The sequence below is a fragment of the Crocuta crocuta genome, unplaced genomic scaffold (assembly GCF_008692635.1).
Source record: "Crocuta crocuta isolate KB4526 unplaced genomic scaffold, BGI_CrCroc_1.0 scaffold102, whole genome shotgun sequence".
Taxonomy (NCBI): domain Eukaryota; kingdom Metazoa; phylum Chordata; class Mammalia; order Carnivora; family Hyaenidae; genus Crocuta; species Crocuta crocuta.
The window spans coordinates 13,048,088-13,067,453 of record NW_027530019.1 but is presented as its reverse complement, the minus strand read 5'-3'; the positions used below and the strand labels follow the sequence as shown (position 1 = coordinate 13,067,453).

Here is a 19,366-nt window from a genome sequence, read left to right as displayed (position 1 = left end):
GCGTCCGACTTTCGCTTAGGTCATGATCTCGCGGTTCGTGGGTTCGAGCCCCGCGTCGGGCTCTGTGCTGACTGCCAGCTCAGAGCCTGGAGCCTGTTTCAGTCTGTGACTCCCTCTCTCTCTGACCCTCCCCTGCTCACGCTGTCTCTCTCTCTTTCTCTCCTAGAAATAAATAAAACTTTAAAAAAAAAAAAAAAAAGAATCTGATTAACCCTCTAATTCTAACCACCAGTTTATAGGAAATACAAAGCCTGGAGGAACATGTTAAACAACATAGGAGGCTGTAATTGGCAAAATATCCAGCATTATGGAGCAAACAATGTAGTTTCTTCAACAAAAAATTACTAAAACAACCAACAAACCCTATAGAATCAAAGTAATTTAAGGGGCACCTAGGTGGCTCAGTTCCTTGAGCACCTAACTTAATTTTGGCTCAGGTCATGATGTCACAGTTCATGAGTTTGACCCTTGCCTTGAGCTCCACACTGACAGTGCAGAGCCTGCTTGCTTGAGATTCTCTTAACCCCTTTTGCCCCTCTCCCTACTCATGAGCTCGCTCTCTCTTTCTCTCTCTCAAATAAAATTGAAAATTAAAAAAGGGTCATTTCAACCACAGCATATAAATTTTACTTTGCATTCCCAATCCCAACTTTATAAATAATTTTGGTAAAATGTGAATCTTCTGATGGATATATGATACTCAGAAATTATTAATCCTTTTAAAAAAAATTTTTTTTAATGTTTTATGTATTTCTGAGAGAGAGAGAGAGAGAGACAGCGTGAGCAGGGGAGGGTCAGAGAGAGAGAGGGAGACACAGAACCTGAAACAGGCTCCAGGCTCTGAGCTGGCTGTCAGCACAGAGCCCTACGTGGGGCTCGAACCCACAAACTGTGAGATCATGACCTGAGCCGAAGTCAGACGCTTAACGGACTGAGCCACCCAGGCACCCCAGAAATTATTAATCCTATAGGTATGTTTTGAGATTATGATCTTTTGAATGAGCCTCTCTCTTTTAGAAATATATATTGAAATATTTACAGATGAAATGATGTGATATCTTGGATTTGCTTTAAAATAATCCAGAGCAGGGGCACCTGGGTGGCTCAGTCAGTTGAGTTGCCAACTTCAGCTCAGGTCATGATCTCACGGTCTGTGGTTTCGAGCCCCGCATTGGGCTCTGTGCTGACAGCTTGGAGCCTGGAGCTACTTCATATTCTCCGTGTCTCCCTCTTTCTTCTCCCCTCCCCTGTTTATGCTCTGTCTCTCTTTCTCAGAAATGAATAAACATTTAAAAAAATTTTTTTCTTTAAATAAAATAATCCAGAGTGAGGTTGGGTTTGGGAAGTAGGGGTAGTGAATAAAGATGATAGTTGTTTTTAAATGATCTGTGCTTTTATATGTTTGAAATTGTTCATTATAAAAGACAGATTACCTTTCTGCTTCCAAATAGCACTAAATATTAATTGTCCTAATTGTCCTGAAGAATAGGTATTTACTCTTAAGAGTATAAATCTGTTCTCTTTTTCTATAGGTCCCAGTCTACCTTTCTCCATTTTTGATGAGTTTCTCTCGGAAAAAAAAAGTAACAGGTTGGAAGCTTTTAGTTTTGTTTTGACACTTGAACGTCTTCTGTTATTATAAATGAGGATGAATTAGGGGGTTATTCTTAATTATTTTGACAGAAAAATTGTTAAATGGGGTAAATTAAATTAAATTGTTAAATGTCGTTTTCCAGTCCTCCTGCAGATCCCCCACGGGTTTTAGCCCAACGCAGACCCCTCGCAATTCTAAAAACTTCAGAAAGCATCAACTCAAATGAAGATGTGTCTCCAGATGTTTGTGTAAGGAACAATATTCCTAAGTTAATGTAAACAGACTGGTGAATTATTTCATTCAGTTCTCACAAAGTTAGGGTTAAGATTAAAATCACTGCCTTAAAATTTAAGCACATGAACAGACACCATCATTAGTCATTGGGGTACGCAAATCAAAACCACAGTGAGATACTACTTCACATGCTGTAATCGATAGCTATGAAGGCTATAATCAAAGACAGAAAATATTAAGTATTGGTGAGAATGTGGAGAAATTAGAACCCTCATACAATGCTGGTAGGGATATAAAATGGTACAGCCACTTTGGAAAACAGCTTGGCAGTTCCTCAAAATGTTCAACATAGAGTTACCATATGTATGACCCTGCAATTCTCTCCTAGGTATATATCCAAGAGAATTAAAAACATACTTACATTAAAAAGACTTGTACATGAATGTTCATAGCAACATTATTTAGAATAGTCAAAAAGTACAGACAATGCAGTGTACATCAACTAATGCATAAATAAAATGTACATCCATACAATGGAGTACTATTCAGCTATAAAAAGAAATGCTATACTGATAAATCTTATGATATAGATGAGCTTTGAAAACACTTTGCTGGGGCACCTGGGTGGCTCAGTCGGTTACGTGTCCAACTCTTGACTTCATGGTTCGTGGGTCATGATCTCACAGTTTCTGGGAATAAGCCCCAGGTGGGGTTGACAATGCACAACCTGCTTGGGATTCTCTCTCTCCCTCTCTCTCTCTGTCCCTCCCCTGCTCACATGTGTGCATGCACACACTCTTTCTCTATCAAAATAAATAAACTTAAAAAAAAAAAAACACTTTGCTAAGTAAATTAAGTCAAACAGAAAGACCACATACTGTATGATTGCATTTATATGAAATGTCTAGAATGGGCAAATCCATAAGACAGAAAGTAGGTTAGCGATTTCCAGAGAATAGAAAGAGGGGGTTAGAGAGTGACTGCTACTGGGTAAGTGGTTTCTCTTGGGGTGCTGAGCACGTTCCGGGGTTAGACAGTGGTGATGGTTGCACAACCTTGTGAACACACTAAATACCATGGGATACATGCTTTAAAGGGGTGCAGTTTTTGGTAATGTAAATTATATCTCAATTTTTTTTAGTGGAGAGAAAAATCACTGTCTTTGAAAAGCTTTTAGCATTGTTTTTAAGCCAACATAGCAAAGGATCTTTGTTCTTTTTATATAAGATGCTTTTTGTGGCATTTGAAGGGTTATGTGGACCAACCATTTTTCTTTAGTACTGTTTTATTTTAAGTACCGTGGAACTAGTGACATGATAATCCTTAGAGTAAAAAGACCCTGCATAGAATTCAACTCAAAGAACCTTTATCTTTGACATTTCATTAAAGTTCTAGGGAAGCAAATCATCCCTCTCTTCAAACCAGGATCTGGAAACTTGTCTTGAGGTTGAAGAGAACTGATTATTTTATCTGAAGACTTTTAAGGGGAGACGTGATCAGTAGCTATGATTTAAATCAGTGTGTTCTCTATATCCTATGGAAGAATCCCTCAGGGTAACTTTTTTAAACATGGTTTTCTTTTTATTTATTTATTGAGATATATTTTATATCCAACAAACTGCACAAATAGTAATTGTACAGCTAGGTGAATTTTTACATATGTGAATATCCATGCAGTCTCCACCCAGATTAAGATATAGAACATGTCCAACAACCTAGAAAAGCCTAGGCAGTTGCTTATGGCTAAAGGTGCCGAGACCCTTTTCCAGCTGTACTGAATTGGAATTTCCAGGGATAAGTCCAAGCATGGAATTTTGTTTATTTTAAATACTTTCCAAAATAATTTTGTTAGTCCACCAACTGCTATGAAAAGAAAAGGACGTAGGAGATTAATGATTTACATACTGTGTCCTGGAGTCACACCAGACAACACTATGAATAGGTCAGCTGGATTTGGAGACCGTGGTTCTAGTTTCAGGTACTCAGGGATGGACTGAATAGTTAAAGGAGTCAATTTTAATATTGTTGTACCTTGCGCCTTTTACTTGAATTTTGTTAATAGGTGCTCACCAAGGGTGGGTGCGTGGGGGCATGGGCTAAAGGGGAGATGGGCATTAAGGACGGCACTTGTTGGGATGAGCACTGGGTGTCGTATGTAAGAGATGAATCACTGGGTCCTACTCCTGAAAACAAGACTAGACTACACTATATGTTAACTAACTTGAATTTAAATTTAAAAAAAAAAAGAAAGGATGCCTACCAGAATTTCTCCCCTAAGAAAACACTTCTATTTAAAATGTCTAAACTAGGGGCACCTGGGTGGCTCAGTCAGTTGAGTGTCCAACTTAAGCTCAGGTCATGATCTCATGGTTTGTGAGTTTGAGCTCAACGTTGGGCTCTGTGCTGACAGCTCAGAGCCTGGAGCCTCCTTCAGATTCTGTGTCTCTCTGTCTTTCCACCTCCCTCGCTCTTACCCTGTCTCTCTCTCTCAAAAAACAAATAGACATTAAACAATTTTTTAAAATAAATAATAAATAAAACATCTAAACTAATAGGACATATAAGTGGTATTTGCATAAAGTATATTCTTAGACCATAGACATGTATCTTGCTTTGATCTTAAAATTTTTTAGCTACATTTATTGTTTTATCTGCATGTACCTCTCACCTCTGTTTACTAACATTGAGTCAGAAATTCAAAGTATTTGTCAAATTCATAATCTAGAAAATTCATATCCAGTATTCATAGCATTAAATGAAATGAGCACTCTTATATACTGAAGGTCAATATTACATAAAGTGATACAGTCTCCCTGAAGGCAGCTCAGCAATATATATAAAGAACCTTATTGCTCATAATCTTTTTGACCTGATAATTCTCCTTTTAGGAATTATTCCTCAGAAAACTAAGATATCCCTAAAGATTTAAATGTACAGGGATATTTAAAATGATTTTATAATAGTAAAATAGTAAATGGGAATAACCTAAGAAAGTTGGTTAACTCCTCATAGACCCACCGTGTGACTATCATGTTTTTAAAGACTTTTTTTTTTTAATTTTTAAAAAAAATTTTTAAGTTTATTTTATTTATTTAGAGAGAGAGAGTGAGCAGAGGAGGGCCAGAGAGAGAAACGGAGAAAGAGAGAATCCCAAGCAGGCTCTGCACTATTGGCACAGACCCTCATGTGGGGCTCGAACCCATGAACTGTGAGATCATAACCTGAGCTGAAACCAAGAGTCAGACGCTTTAACTGACTTTAAAAAGCCCCAAGATGTGGGGTACCTGGGTGGCTTAGTCGGTTAAGCGTCCGACTTTCGCTTAGGTCATGATCTCGCAGTTCGTGGGTTTGAGCCCCGCGTCGGGCTCTGTGCTGACTGCCAGCTCAGAGCCTGGAGCCTGTTTCAGTCTGTGACTCCCTCTCTCTGTGACCCTCCCCTGCTCACGCTGTCTCTCTCTCTCTCTCTCCTAGAAATTAATAAAAATTCTAAAAAAAAAAAAGCCCCAAGACTTTTTAATAGCACAGAAGATAGGCTAAAAGTATAATGAGGAAGAATAATACATACTAGCATATATGCTATAATTTCACTTGCTATAGAACCCCTTTCAATTTATTTTTTAAGTAGGCTGCATGCCCAACGTGGGGTTCAAACTCCAGACCCTGGGACCAAGAGTCACATGCTCCATGAACTGAGCCAGGCAGGCACCCCTAAACCCGTTATTTATTTACTGATTTTTGTTTTATATAATTTATTGTCAAATTAGCTAACATACAGTGTATACAGTGTGCCTTTAGCTTTGGGGGTAGATTCCCATGATAACATCGCTTAAGTACAACACCCAGTGCTCATCCCAATAAGTGCCCTCCTCAATGCCCATCACCCATTTTCTCCATCCCCATCAACCTTCAGTTTGTTCTCTGTATTTGAGAGTGTCTTATGTAAAACTCCCTTTTTTAAATCTATAGAATATGCTTATGCATGTTAGCTACCAGATGTATATGGTAACAACAGTTGCAGCTGGGGAGTAGTAATTGGAGTGGAAGAATGGGGGTCAAGTGAGGGAGGGAGATCTTTTCACTATATATCCGTTCAAACTAGTTGACTTTTTAGACCATATACATATAATACCTTTCTTTATTTATTTTGAGAGAGCAAGCGAATTGGGGAGGGGCAGAGAGAAAGAGAGAGAGGGAGAATCCTAAGCAGGCTTCGCACTGACAGTACAAAGCCTGACTCGGGCCTTGAACCCACGAATAACCTGAGCCGAAGCCAGATGCTTAACCGACTGAGCCACCCAGGCTCCCCTGCATGTATTGTTTTTAAAGACAAAGGAATATTTTAAATATTTTCCATTTTTTATACTTTATGCTTTGTTTTCTATATTTTCTACTATGACCATGAATTATCCTTAAGAAATAAAATAAAAATTCAACATTTGGCATAGAAGACCACTTAAAGGGCAGGAGGATAGAGGATTATCAGAACATTTTCTAGGCCAAAGCCAGCAGAAAAAACGTATTATTCCTTTAGTTCTTAGGTGAAATTGGTTGGAGGAAAAACATTGTCCAGTATTTTTCCTTTGTGTGGAGAATCCTCACTGTATTTTTTTGGTAATACATAGTTTGCTGTTTCCATGATACAAAACCTTTTTCCTCAGATGTTATGATGTGCTTTTTAAAATAGTCTTTCCTAGAGATTCTGATATACTACTTCTGTACCCTATGTTGAAAATCCCTTATCTAATGTGTGTCTAAGTAAAAAAGTCCTCCATATGCTCATCGAAATATTTCAGCTAAACTCTTTGTGGTTTTTATTTCAGGATGAATTTACAGGAATTGAGCCCTTGAGTGAGGATGCTATTATCACAGGTTTCAGGAATGTAACTATATGCCCTAACCCAGAGGACACTTGCGACTTTGCGAGAGCAGCTCGGTTTGTATCCACTCCTTTTCATGAGATAATATCCTTGAAAGATCTCCCTTCTGATCCTGAGAGACTGCTGCAGGAGGAGGATCTAGATGTGAAGATCTCCGAGGATCAGCAGACAGCTTGTGGCACCATCTATAATCCAAGTCTCAGCATCAAGAAGCTCAGGTGATTATAGGTTGCATAACCAGATTGTTTGGTCTTTTATTCTGTGTGTGCTTATCAGTTGATAGCGATCATTTATCCAGCTCTTACCTACCTGCCACGAACTGTGCTCAGTGCTTTACATGACAGAAGGATTCCCCCTGAAAAGTGTCAGTGGGATTTAGTAACTGATTTGAATATGAGGGTGAGAAGAAGTAAATTGTGATTTAGTGGGATTTAGTAACTGTTTGAATATGAGGCTGAGAGGCCCAGGAGGACTATGGTGTCTTTGAGGAAACTTGGCAAAGTGTACCTCTTTGGGAGAGATTTTGTTTTTCCTTTAATATTGAGTTTTAAATAATGGTAGAATATGGGGCGCCTGGGTGGCTCAGTTGGTTAAGCAGCCAGCTTCAACTCAGGTCATGATCCTGTGGTTCACAGGTTCAAGCCCCACTCTAATCTCTGTGCTGACAGCTCAGAGCCTGGAGCCTGCTTCGGATTCTGTGTCTCCCTCTCTCTCTGCCCCTCCCTCGCTCATGCTCGCTCACTCAAAAAAAAATTAAACATTAAAAAACATTTTTAATGGTAGAATAGCTTGATACTCTGATTTCAGATAAGCAAGTAGAAATGTACTTTTTAAAGTATCTTTTAATGGAGAGGTGGAAATAAATAACGAATGGTATTGAGGGAATGGCATAAAGAGCCATGGACTAACTGTATTTAAAAGTTGGCAAATTTAAACAAACTAATTTTGTTTCAGGAATATTCTTTAATTTGCCGATTTATGCTTTTATAACTGCATTTTCAGATTTTTTTCCCAACAAACTTGTTATCACATTTGCTAGCATTACATTGAGTGATTTGGGTTTCCCTTTCTCTTGACCTTTTCTTAATGAAGAGTAAGGAGTCCACAGAAAAGATAGACAAGAAAAAAATTGGTATCTTAGTCATTGTTTCCCAGTAGTTTAGAATAGATGTAGATTAGGCATTTAGTATGGATTAGGTAAATAAAGCATCCATTTAGAAAATCTAATGCTGAGCATTGCTTGTCCGCCAAGGTAGATAAAGTCACCTAGATTTTGATTATGAATCTATATCTGTTTCAGGAGAATAATGGACTTTGAAAATTAATCTAATGAATATTAAGTAAAGTAACGAAGATTAGTTAATATATATTACCTCTATGAGGACTGACTCATTTGTGGTTCTTTCAGCCCAATCATCGAAGACAGCCGAGAAGCCACACACTCCTCTGGGTTCTCTGGGTCTTCTGCCTCAGTCACAAGTTCGTCCTCCATCAAATGTCTGCAAATTCCTGAGAAACTGGAGCTTACCAATGAGACTACAGGTAGCATGGCATATCCCACTTGTAAGCAAACATACATCTGCCTCCGTGTCTGGTGAACACTTAACTTATCTCCGCAAACTGAGCTTTATTTTTTATTCTCTAGAAAAGTTGCCATAAATTGTGAAGCTTCTAGAATGAATCAGTACCAACTGAACACCGTAAAGACCTGAAATACGAGTGTTGTTAGGTTAGCAGTGTTGACTATGCAGTCTTCCCCCCCCACCCCGTTTATAATACATTTTGGGGGTGATCTTTTTGTCAACTTTTTTTTCCTGCAGACAACCCTACTCAGTCACCCTGGTGTCCACAGTATCGCAGACAACTACTAAAATCTCTATCAGAGCTTAGGGCCTCTGCAGAATTTTTTGTAGAAGACAGACCAATGCCTAAGTTGGAAATAGAAAAGGAAATTGAATTAGGTAAGTATCATTCAATGCGTAGGTTTTTTTGTATGACAGCATACAAGTAAGTGATTATTTGTACTTGAGCTTGATGTTTGAGCACAATAAATATTTTTAGACTATAAGAAACAGCATTACGGAGCCTCCTGGCCTACTCAGTCAGTAGAGCATGTGACTCTTGATCTCAGGTAATGAGTTCAAGTCACACATTGGGGGTAGAGTTTACTTAATTAAAAAAAAAAAATACTGCTTTAACATACAGAAAGAAACAGCATTATAGAGTCGACACACTGATAAGTTAATGTCCCAGTAACAATAGGGATTCTGTCTTCCCCTCTTTCAACTTTTAACAAATGATTTTGAAAAGTATTGTAGATGCTACTAAGTGGCAAATACAAAGTGCCTTTAGCCCTTAAACCAGGAAGTAAAAGGTAAGGGGCTATCCATATTCCCAACGATTTTTAAATGGAATCTTACCGTCTCAACAGGTCATGAAGATTATTGCATTAAACAAGAATACCTAACATGTGAAGATTATAAATTATTCTGGGTGACACCAAGAAACTCGGCAGAGTTAACCATAATAAAGGTGGGACTGGTTCTTTGTCATTTTAGTTGCCTTGTAAAAAAAAATAATGTGGGCTGGAGCAGTAATTGTGGCCCCATGGTACCAGCAGATCCTTTGAATAGTCTATCAGCTTCCTGATAGAAAAGTCAGTGAGACGCCAAAAAAATCACTCACCATTCTATGCCAGGATGAGATATCAAAAATGAGAGGTTATTGTGTAAATCTCTTAATATGTCCAAACATACTAAGTGTTCTATCAATGTTATCTTTTTTAGGAAATATCCTGAAATCTTCTGGCCTGCTTCAGTCAGGATAAGTTACATTCTGTACTTGACACACACACACTTGCGCACACACACTCAAACAATATTACCTTGACATTTCCATTCACCATTATCCTAGGGACTCATGTTACGTCTTTTGTATATCAGATGCCCAGTAATACTAGCTCCCATTTTTATTTCTTTCTTGGTTTAAGCCCTCCTATTTTAGTAGCTTCCTGAGAAAGGATGCATAGGATATACATTGTTTTTGAAATCTTTCATGTCAGAAAATTCTTTATTCCACATCTATACTTGATTGGTAGTTTGGCTGACTATTAGAATCCTAGGTTCAGAAGTTTTTTTCCTTAGAATTTTGAAGATAGGCTTTATTATCTTTGGCTTGTGGCCTTGCTTTTTAAAGTCTTTTGCCATTCTTTGTGTGAGACTGTTTTTCTCTCTCTGGGAATCCTTGTAGAATCTTAAGTTTGTCCCCAGTATTCTGAAATTTCACAATTATGTTATGTTTTGGTAAAAATCTATTGTTGCTCATATGCTAGACACTGGATGGCCATTTCAATCCAGAAACTCCTTCAGTTTTGAGAAATTTTCTTCAAAGAATAAATTATTTGTTTTCAGTCTTCTCTGTTCTCTCTACAATTCATTTTATTAGGACATGGGGTCTCTTAGAGACCCTTTAAAAGTCTTATCTTTTTTCTCTTTTTCTCTTTTTTTTCTTCCTGGAATGTTCTGTCAACTTTATTTTCAGAACTCTTACTGGATTTTTTTCATTTCTTTTGTCATGCATCTGATTTGTAAGAGCTCTTTTTTATGTTTTGGTAATTTTTTTCTTCTTGGTAACATTCTGCTTTTCATTTCAAAGGTAGAATATTCCTTATCTCTCTGAGTATATTTACGATGCTTTAAATTTTTTTCTCTGTGCATCATCTGTTTCCTTTTGTCTGTTTTGAACTCAGTCTTTCATATTAGAGGCTTTCTTCAGGTCTTTGGCCCTCTATTCATATATAAGCGTGGGACTCTAAAAGCTAATTGAAAGCTCTTTCATATAGGACCTTGACAGCTGTTGGGCCTCACTATAAGAAGAGTTCACATGGCCATTCAATAAAATTCCTCAATCCTTCAGGTCTTTTCTTTTGAGCTGATCAGATCCTCCAGAGAAAACTTCTGATTTCCTGCCTAAATCATATAATGCTGGCTGCTAGCTTGAAACTAAGTAGGAAAATTAGTCTGGAGAGTGGAGAGGTGGAAAGGTGCCATCTTAACATTTGATATATAAACTTTTTCCTCTTCCACCTGACTCTCAGTGCTTGGTGTCCTCTAGTCCAGAGACCTTCTGTTTTATACTCTTCAGGGTTCAACTTTTGGTCTTCTAGAATGGAGGAGAGGCAGTTAGGCTGGGCTACAGGAGCAGCAGTGGGGAGTCTGGGGCCTAACTTCCACATTAATAGAGTTCATCCATTGCCGTATTGGCTCCACCTCCACCCCTCTGTAGGTTAATTGGTGCCATCAGTGTTATACTGTGGGGAGATGGTCTTGTAGCATAAATTTGGTTGCTCTCAGCTTTCTCCACTGCTACGATCAGCTTTCCTTGGGTCTGCTAAGTGGATTACCTCTTACTGTGCAGCTTCCAGAATTGGTTGCTGCTGTGTTTTTTATTATAGATTTATGACTTTTTAAAACATTCTTTTATTGTTATTTCTGGGTATCATAAGGGCTGGAGGGAATGTTTACAATCTACCAACCATAACCATAGATTCTGATAGCTCTTATTTTTAAAATTTCTTACAGGTGTCCTCTCAACCTGTCCCATGGGACTTTTATATCAACCTCAAGTTAAAGGAACGTTTGAAGGAAGAGTATGATCATCTGTGCAGCTGTTACCAATACCAAGATGGTTGTATTGTTTGGCACCAGTATATAAACTGCTTCACCCTTCAGGTTTGAATAATATAAAAACATATTTGTGTCCCCTTTATCAAATGAATTTAGTGCAAGATTTCTGTTACTCTTCTAGATCAGTTAAATTATAAAGGAGTACCTGGGTCTCTCAGTTGGTTAAGCTTTGACTCTTAATTTCAGCTCAGGTCATGGGCCCACAGTTGTGAGACTGAGCCCTCTGTCAGGCTCACGCTGGCTGTGGAGCCTGCTTAGGATTCTCTCTGCCCCTTCTCTGCTCATGTGCGCTCTGTCTCTCAGAGCAAAAAAATTATAAATTAAAAGCATTCATCATTTTCCTTTCCTAAGTTATCTTGACCAAGAACTTCTTTGGTATTTTTTAAAATTTTTACTATGTCGGCTTTCAAACATAGACAAAAATAGAATTGTGCAATGATCCAGTCATCTAACTGTGACCATCATCAGCTCATGACCACTCTTATTTTAAATTCCTGGTGTGATCATTCCAGTATTCTTTCCATGTCTGGTTTTGATGCTCATTTTGTCTCTTCAAATTGTGTTTTTTGCCTTTTAGTGTGTCTTATAATTTTTCTTGATAGCCAGACATGATGTACTGGGTAAAAAGAACTGCTATAAATAGGCCTTTAATAATGTGATAAGGTGTGAGGGGAAGGAAAGCGTTATAAAGTTCTATGATTTATGTTCTTTTATAGTGAGCCTGTGCCTCTGGACTGTGTACTTCTCAAGTATTTCTCCTCCCTTAGGTGGGACAGGATGGCTAGAGTGGGCTGCAGTTGGGTATTTCCCTTCCACGGGTCAAGTAGGCTCTGATAATATTCCAGCAGGTTAGGCTCTGGTCAACTAGTTTCACCTGAGACAGAGCTTTTTTTTTTTTTAATTTTTTAATGTTTATTTTTTAGAGAGAGACTGAGCATAAGTGAGGGAGGGGCAGAGAGAAGGAGAACACAGAATCTGAAACAGGTTCCAGGCTCCGAGCTGTCAGCACAGAGTCTGACGCGTGGCTCAAACCCACAAACTGTGAGATCATGACCTAAGCCGCCGTTGGACGCTCAACCAGTGAGCCACCCGGGCGCCCCATCCTGAGAGAGAGCTTTTTAAGAACAGAGTGCTCTGGCCTATTTCAAAATGGTTCCTCTTCCGTTCCCTGTCTAGAAGCACAGTGAGAATTTCTCTCCAATATTTAGTGTGAGAACTGGATCTAGCTCCTAGACATAAAGCTCACAGAAGTATGAGNCTTATAGATCCTAGAAGAGTTGATTTTCAGTCTTTTAAGCTTTTTACTTACTAGGACAGAGTGGCAGTTTCCAAACTCCTTACATAAGGAATGGTCTATTTTTGCTACTCTTGTTTTATGTATGCTATCCCCTACTAGATTATTTTTAGAACCCAAGCACAATATATCATACTATTCTTTGGAATGTCCCTAAGAAGGTGTTGTTGCATATTTTGATGGTAATATGAATTCTCTAAAATGATTGGAATGAAGCTACCATTTATAGAGCACCTATTATGGGCCTGGGCTAATCCTTGATGTTCTTCACCCATTCTTTTATCATACCCTTACAACCTTATGGGAGAGCAATGTTAACAGTGGGACAAAGACCCAACCTACAAAGGAGCCCAAATTCTAGTAGAAAACGACAAGGAAGAGTACAAAGCAGCAGGTAGCAAGGTATTGAGTTTAAGTACAGTCACCCCAACTCAAGTAGTGAATTTTCTATCCTTTTGTTTCCAGGATCTTCTTCAACACAGTGAACTTATTACCCATGAAATAATAGTGTTGGTTATTTATAACCTTTTGACAATAGTGGAGAAACTACACAGAGCAGAAATAGTCCATGGTGACTTGAGTCCAAGGAGTCTGATTCTTAGAAACAGGTTGGTCCTTTTCATTCTCTTATAATTCTGTCAACTTTCTCTTAAAATGTGGATAGTTTCTGGGGCAGCTGGGTGGCTCAGTTGATTAAGCAGCTGACTTTGGCTTGAGTCATGATCTCATGGTTTGTGAGTTCCAGCCCTGCATCAGGCTCTCTGCTGTCTGTGCAGAGCCTGCTTCAAATCCTCCGTCCCCCTCTCTCTCTGCCTCTCCCCACCCACACCCCCATGTACGTCCACACATTCTCTTTCTCTCCCATAAATAAACATTTAAGAAAAATATGGATCGTTTCCAATTCCTTATGCCTTTTGATAAATGCCGTATTGAAGAACACAGTATGTTAAGAGAGTTGTTTGCTATGTAAAAGTCAATAATCATTTGGAATAGTTTAAAAGAATTCAAAGAAAAAATACATTGAGGAAATATTAATTCATAAAAAAGAATTAACCTCTCAGTGTTGTGATGATTACTGTCAAAAAAGAGATATAAAATATGAATATTTGGAGGGATATGAAGTAGATTGTGTCATCTTTGAATGGGGCCAGTGAAGATGCTAGTAAAACCGAAGCACTTCTTGGTTTCAAAACAAAGGTTAATTAAGTCAAGCCAGACTGAGGTAATTGCCAAGAAAAGTGGGTAGAACCAGAGTGCAAATGTAAACTATGCCAAGAAAAAGGGCTTAGTGTTCAAATTAAACCCAGTTTAGACATCACGTTCAAGGGGTGAGCACAGAGCAGTAAATACATAATTTTACGATGGCCAAAAATGTATCTTGTGCCAAGGAGAAATGGGAGCAAATGTAAATTTTTTTTCTTTTTTTTTTTTTTAATATTTTATTTATTTTTGAGAGAGCAATAGAGACAGCATGAGCAGGGGAGGGTCAGAGAGAGAGGAGGGAGACACAGAATCTGAAGCAGGCTCCAGGCTCTGAGCTAGCTGTCAGCACAGAGCCCGATGCGGGGCGCGAACCCACGAACCGTGAGATCATGACCTGAGCTGAAGCCGGATGCTCAACCGACTGAGCCACCCAGGCGCCCCAAATTTTTTTTTCTTTTTAAGCTTTTATTTTTAAGTAATTTCTTTCTTTTTTTTTTTTTTTTACAAATAGTTTATCGTCAAGTTGGTTTCCATATAAGCAAATGTAAATTTTAAAATAAAATAAATCATGTGATGGGATTAGTCAAAGCCTATATTTAAGAATATAGCACCTATCACTGATCCTAATCATGGATTTGAAGGAACTGAGAAAAGCAGAGACAAAAGGAACACATGAGAATAATTCATTGTTTTCTCTCACATAAATAATTCCTGTGTCTCTTCGGAGAGTAGCTTTAATGCATGGAATGGATAATAAGGAAAATATAATTAATAGCGAATTAATGTCATAAAATTGTCTTTTGTTGTTTGTTTTTGGGAGTTTTTTTAAGTCAATAACAATTGGAATTACAGATAAGAGTAAGAGAATATGGTGTTGGTTTAATAAAAACAGGACAGTTTATAGGTGACACCTTCCCAAAAAACAGCCTTATTTTGTTGTTTCAGTTAAATTCTGAAAAGGAGGAATCTGACACTTGGAAAGCCTAATCTGTAGCAATGAACAAGAAGGCCTATGACATCTATAAAAGCTTAATTTCTTCCATCATAATTCCTATCTGTGTAGAGCATTGCTATTGTACGTATTACTATGTCTAGTGAGACAGAGGATTGTACTCTATACTTTCAGTACTTATTTTATGTAATAAAGATAATATGATAAATGTTCTGTGATGGGTATACATTCTGATTTAGACGTATTTGTGTCACTGGACTAATCTCAACATTCCCCACTTAGGTGGACACGTCTGCTGCTCTTACAGGTGCATTTTCATAGCTAACCACTGGAGGGAGCTGTTGGCATAGCTAAGACACACCTGCAGTACCTTTTTTTTCCTTTTCTTTTTCTTTCTTTTTTTTTTTTAAAGACCGGCTCTGCAGCTTCTTTCATGGCCTATTTTTATTATCTCTTTCTCTTAAATCTGGGCGTAGACTCCACGATCCCTATGATTGTAATAAGAACAATCAAGCTTTGAAGATAGTGGACTTTTCCTACAGTGTCGACCTTAGGGCGCAGCTAGATGTTTTTGTCCTCAGCGGCTTTCGGACTGTACAAATCCTGGAAGGACAAAAGATCCTGGCTAACTGTTCTTCTCCCTACCAGGTAAGTGTGAAACAAGCCTGAGCAAATATGGAAAGGGCTTCTTAATCTCTTTCTTATCTAGATAAACCATGAAAGATAGTGTTTACTCATATTTTCTCCCCTGGAATAGATGACCTAGTTTTCAAATAGCACCAAGTCAAGCAAAATGTACCATTTTTCTGTCATAACACTGAAGACTCTACACATACACGTGCAGACATACGGCTAACTCAGTAACCTAAATGGCAGGGCCATTTCTTTTTTTTTTTTTTTTTTTTTTTTTTAATTATTTCTGAGAGAGAGAGACAGCATGAGCAGGGGAGGGTCAGAGAGAGAGAAAGACACACACACACTCACTCACAGAATCTGAAACAGGCTCTAGGCTCCCAGCTTGTAGTCAGCACAGAGCCCAAAGCAAGACTCAAACCACAAACTGTGAGATCATGACCTGAGCCGAAGTCAGACGCATAACCGACTGAGCCACCCAGGCGCCCCAGCAGGGCCATTTCTATCGCTTATCTGTGTGGTCTTTCATAAGTCATTTTCTGTAATCTTTGTAAAATAAGGAGAGCAGTCTGCTCTGTGTATGTCAGAATTGTTGGGAGGATTAAAGGGAATGATGTGTATAAAAGGAATGTTATGAGTGTACAGTGTTTTATATGCTAACATTATATACAAAAATCCCTTCTGACTCATCTCGGAGCATTTGGCATTCGCTGATGGAATATGTAGCATGAACTTAAACTGTCATGTGAACCACGTTTAGATCACAGCCATAGGCCATGCAAATTCAGTAGGTCTACAAATTTGAATTGGACAGTCCTGATATTTTTGTTGTTGAGGATAATTTTGTTCTCATCTTGTGTCCTTAGGGCATCCTAGAGTTAGCTCTGTTGATCACTTCTTTGGGGAGCTTCTCCCTTTACACTAAGGGTAGGGAACAGTCTACTAAAATGTATATCATAAGATAAACTTAAACATCATAATAACTTTCAACTTTCTACATAAATAAATTGCCATGATAGTAGCAGAAAATTATTTTAGCTGATGGTGCTTTTTGTGATTTCAGGTAGATCTGTTTGGTATAGCAGATTTAGCACATTTACTATTGTTCAAGGAGCACCTACAGGTCTTCTGGGATGGGTCCCTCTGGAAACTTAGCCAAAATATTTCTGAGTAAGTATTGGTGATTTCAGGGTCTTTGACTCTCCAAATAATTTTCTCTTTTTCTTGGATGCCCTCTGCTTGGGCAGCTTTAGTTTTCTTAGTCCAAATGCCACGAGTCCATGAATTTCACCCAGTTTCCATTAGAGGATCAGTGGAGCATCTGGTGCAGGACAAACTGAGAATCAAACTCTTCAGACTTCGGACATCATTCTGGACCGAGCTGTTTCTTAGAGACTGTGACTATCATGACGCAAGTCTCTCAGTCTAAAAGTGTTAATAGAAATATTTCGTGAGAATGATTTTCTAACCAATTGATGTTAGCCTTATATACTCCTTTTTAATAGCTATTGTTATCAAAATTAATAAGCATTTCTTGAAGAGAATTAAATTTCTAAATTATATACTAATTTTCGGCTATTATTTACTTAATGAATGGTCAGAACCAAAGCAGAGAACTGAATCTCTTTGGAGAAGTAAATGCTCCCTTACTAAGAGCTTCTTGGTCTTAGGACCTTAGTATTCCCTTAAGCTTCCTCCTAAAACTTATTAAATATCACGTGTTCCACTTGAGCTTATCATAGCTAATAACTTCCCAGAATAAGCTTCCCAATCTATCACTTATTGGTATGTTCTTTGGCTAAAAAAAAAAAAAAAAAAAAGACCATGTTGAGAATTTAACACCCCTTTTCCATTCCCCCTGCTCCCAACAAATTGGGTTTTTTTTTCTTATTTAATTCAGAATTTAGCCAGCCTTACTTGTCTCTTAAACATCCTTTAAAAATAGGCTTTAAATACAATATAAGATGTGTAGGATAGATTCAGGGATCTCTCATTGGTTATGGTCCTAGGTGGGTCTAACCCAAACACAAACAGGTAGGGGCAGCTGGGGTTGCCTGATAACTCTGTGCCTTATTAGAAGCTTCTCTAATTAAAGAAAGAAGTTACAAATATCATAGACTTCAGCAGTAGTGACCGCAGTCAAGCTTAGAATTCTCAGAAGACGGTGAAGATAATAGAACACTGGGCCGGAGGAGAGGGAGAACTGCTGTGTCTGTGATGACTAGACTTTAGGAAAGTTAGAGGAGAGGAGGAAAATTCGCATTTCTTCTCTTGTGCAACAGTGCTGCATCTTAGTGCACAGAGGAAATTTATAGATTCAGATCAGAGACTTTATGTGCATTGTATTATGGCTTTCCCCGCTACGGTAGTCTTTTTTTTTTTTTCTTTTACAGTTCCACCTGGGCTTTGAAAGGACTACTTGAATGAGCCCTAACCCTAGAGTTTCTAGCTATTACCTTAAATTATTTAGCGCATATATGTACACTGATTTAAACCCAGAATTCTTTTATGTGCCTAATCTTGATGGAAATGGTTTTATATGTTTTTAGGCTAAAAGATGGTGAATTGTGGAATAAATTCTTTGTGCGGATTCTGAATGCCAGTGATGAGTCCACAGTGTCTGTTCTGAGGGAACTTGCAGCAGCCATGAATGGGGTGTCTGACACCGCATTCCAAAACCACCTGAACAAAGCTCTGTGGAAGGTAGGGAAGTTAATCAGTCCTGGGGCTTTGCTCTTTCAGCCAGATAGGCAACCACGACTCTCACAGATTCCTGCCTAAACCAATGGTTGTGTTGTGGAACATCGCCCGTGTATGCTGTTACTCAATTTAGGACACATTTAGATACACTACCAACACATGTCTCCTTTTTAGTAGAGGTATATTTCTAGGGTAACTCACCTTTTTTACATAGCACTGTATCTATTCTTGGCCTTGTCTAACAGAGAACTGTTTTGTTCTTAATGGGCTCCATATGAATGGGTACCTTGTTGTCATTTAATACATTTGTCTCTACTTTTCCCTGTACATTTTTCTTTTGTAATTTGTGACATGTACCCTAATCGTCGCTATGTATTTTTAAGCAATAAAATAGTATTTGTTGAATTTGTGCTTCTAACATCTCATCTACTTTTTGCCATCGAAGACAATAAATGGCTTGGTTTCGCAGACAGGAGCTATTTTTACCATGGAAATGTATACACCCTAGGCATGGGACTGCTCTGATAGACTCATTCCTTTGGGTGCTCCTCACCTTCCACCAAGTGGTCTAGATTTATTTTTTTCCATGTTTTTTTAATTTTTTTATTTTTGAGAGAGTGAGCAGGGGAAAGGGAGACGAAGAATCGGAAGCAGGCTCCAGGCTCTGGACTGTTAGCACAGAGCCTGATGTGGGGCTGGAACTCCCAGACTGAGATCATGACCTGAGCTAAAATCAGATACTCACCAGACTGAGCCACCCAGGCGCCCCTGAGTGGTCTAGATTTAAAAGCAGATAAAAGTATTTATATAAGACCAAATTTTCTTAAATTTCAAGTGGCAAAATTGTTTTGTTTCTGTTTTAATGTTTTTGTTTTTTATCTACCAGACCCTTTGGTCTGTGTATATAATCTAGTGGTGCTGTGGCTGTTGGGTCTCTTGATTAGGATTATGGCTGTTAGAAAGGAAGAGAAAAGGTTTTGAACGGGGTGTAGCAGCCTTCCAGAAATGGAATAATCACCATTCTATGACGTGCAGAATGACTTGGTGGGGCTTGATGAAAGAATGGAAGCAAGTTCTTTTGTTTGGAAAATTTGAAGAGAGAGAAGACCAGAATAAAGAGATAACTTGGAAGCATGTAATAATTCGGGAGAGGCTAGAGTCAAGTGAAGTATTGGACCTCCAAACAGAAGCACA

General features: G+C 38.4%; 1 protein-coding gene across 1 annotated transcript in view; it reads left to right on the top strand.

Moving 5' to 3' along the window:
* Nucleotides 1–18,577, top strand: part of BUB1B (BUB1 mitotic checkpoint serine/threonine kinase B) — a 50,566-nt gene extending 31,989 nt beyond the window's left edge. The window contains exons 13-23 of the mRNA XM_077764694.1: nt 1,533–1,590; nt 1,737–1,842; nt 6,649–6,923; nt 8,114–8,247; nt 8,526–8,666; nt 9,137–9,237; nt 11,286–11,435; nt 13,150–13,292; nt 15,316–15,487; nt 16,536–16,642; nt 18,022–18,577. Of these exons, the coding sequence (XP_077620820.1) occupies nt 1,533–1,590; nt 1,737–1,842; nt 6,649–6,923; nt 8,114–8,247; nt 8,526–8,666; nt 9,137–9,237; nt 11,286–11,435; nt 13,150–13,292; nt 15,316–15,487; nt 16,536–16,642; nt 18,022–18,253 (1,619 nt within the window). The 3' untranslated portion in view covers nt 18,254–18,577. The remainder of the gene's footprint in view (nt 1–1,532; nt 1,591–1,736; nt 1,843–6,648; nt 6,924–8,113; nt 8,248–8,525; nt 8,667–9,136; nt 9,238–11,285; nt 11,436–13,149; nt 13,293–15,315; nt 15,488–16,535; nt 16,643–18,021) is intronic.
* The last annotated feature ends 789 nt before the right edge of the window (nt 18,578–19,366 follow it).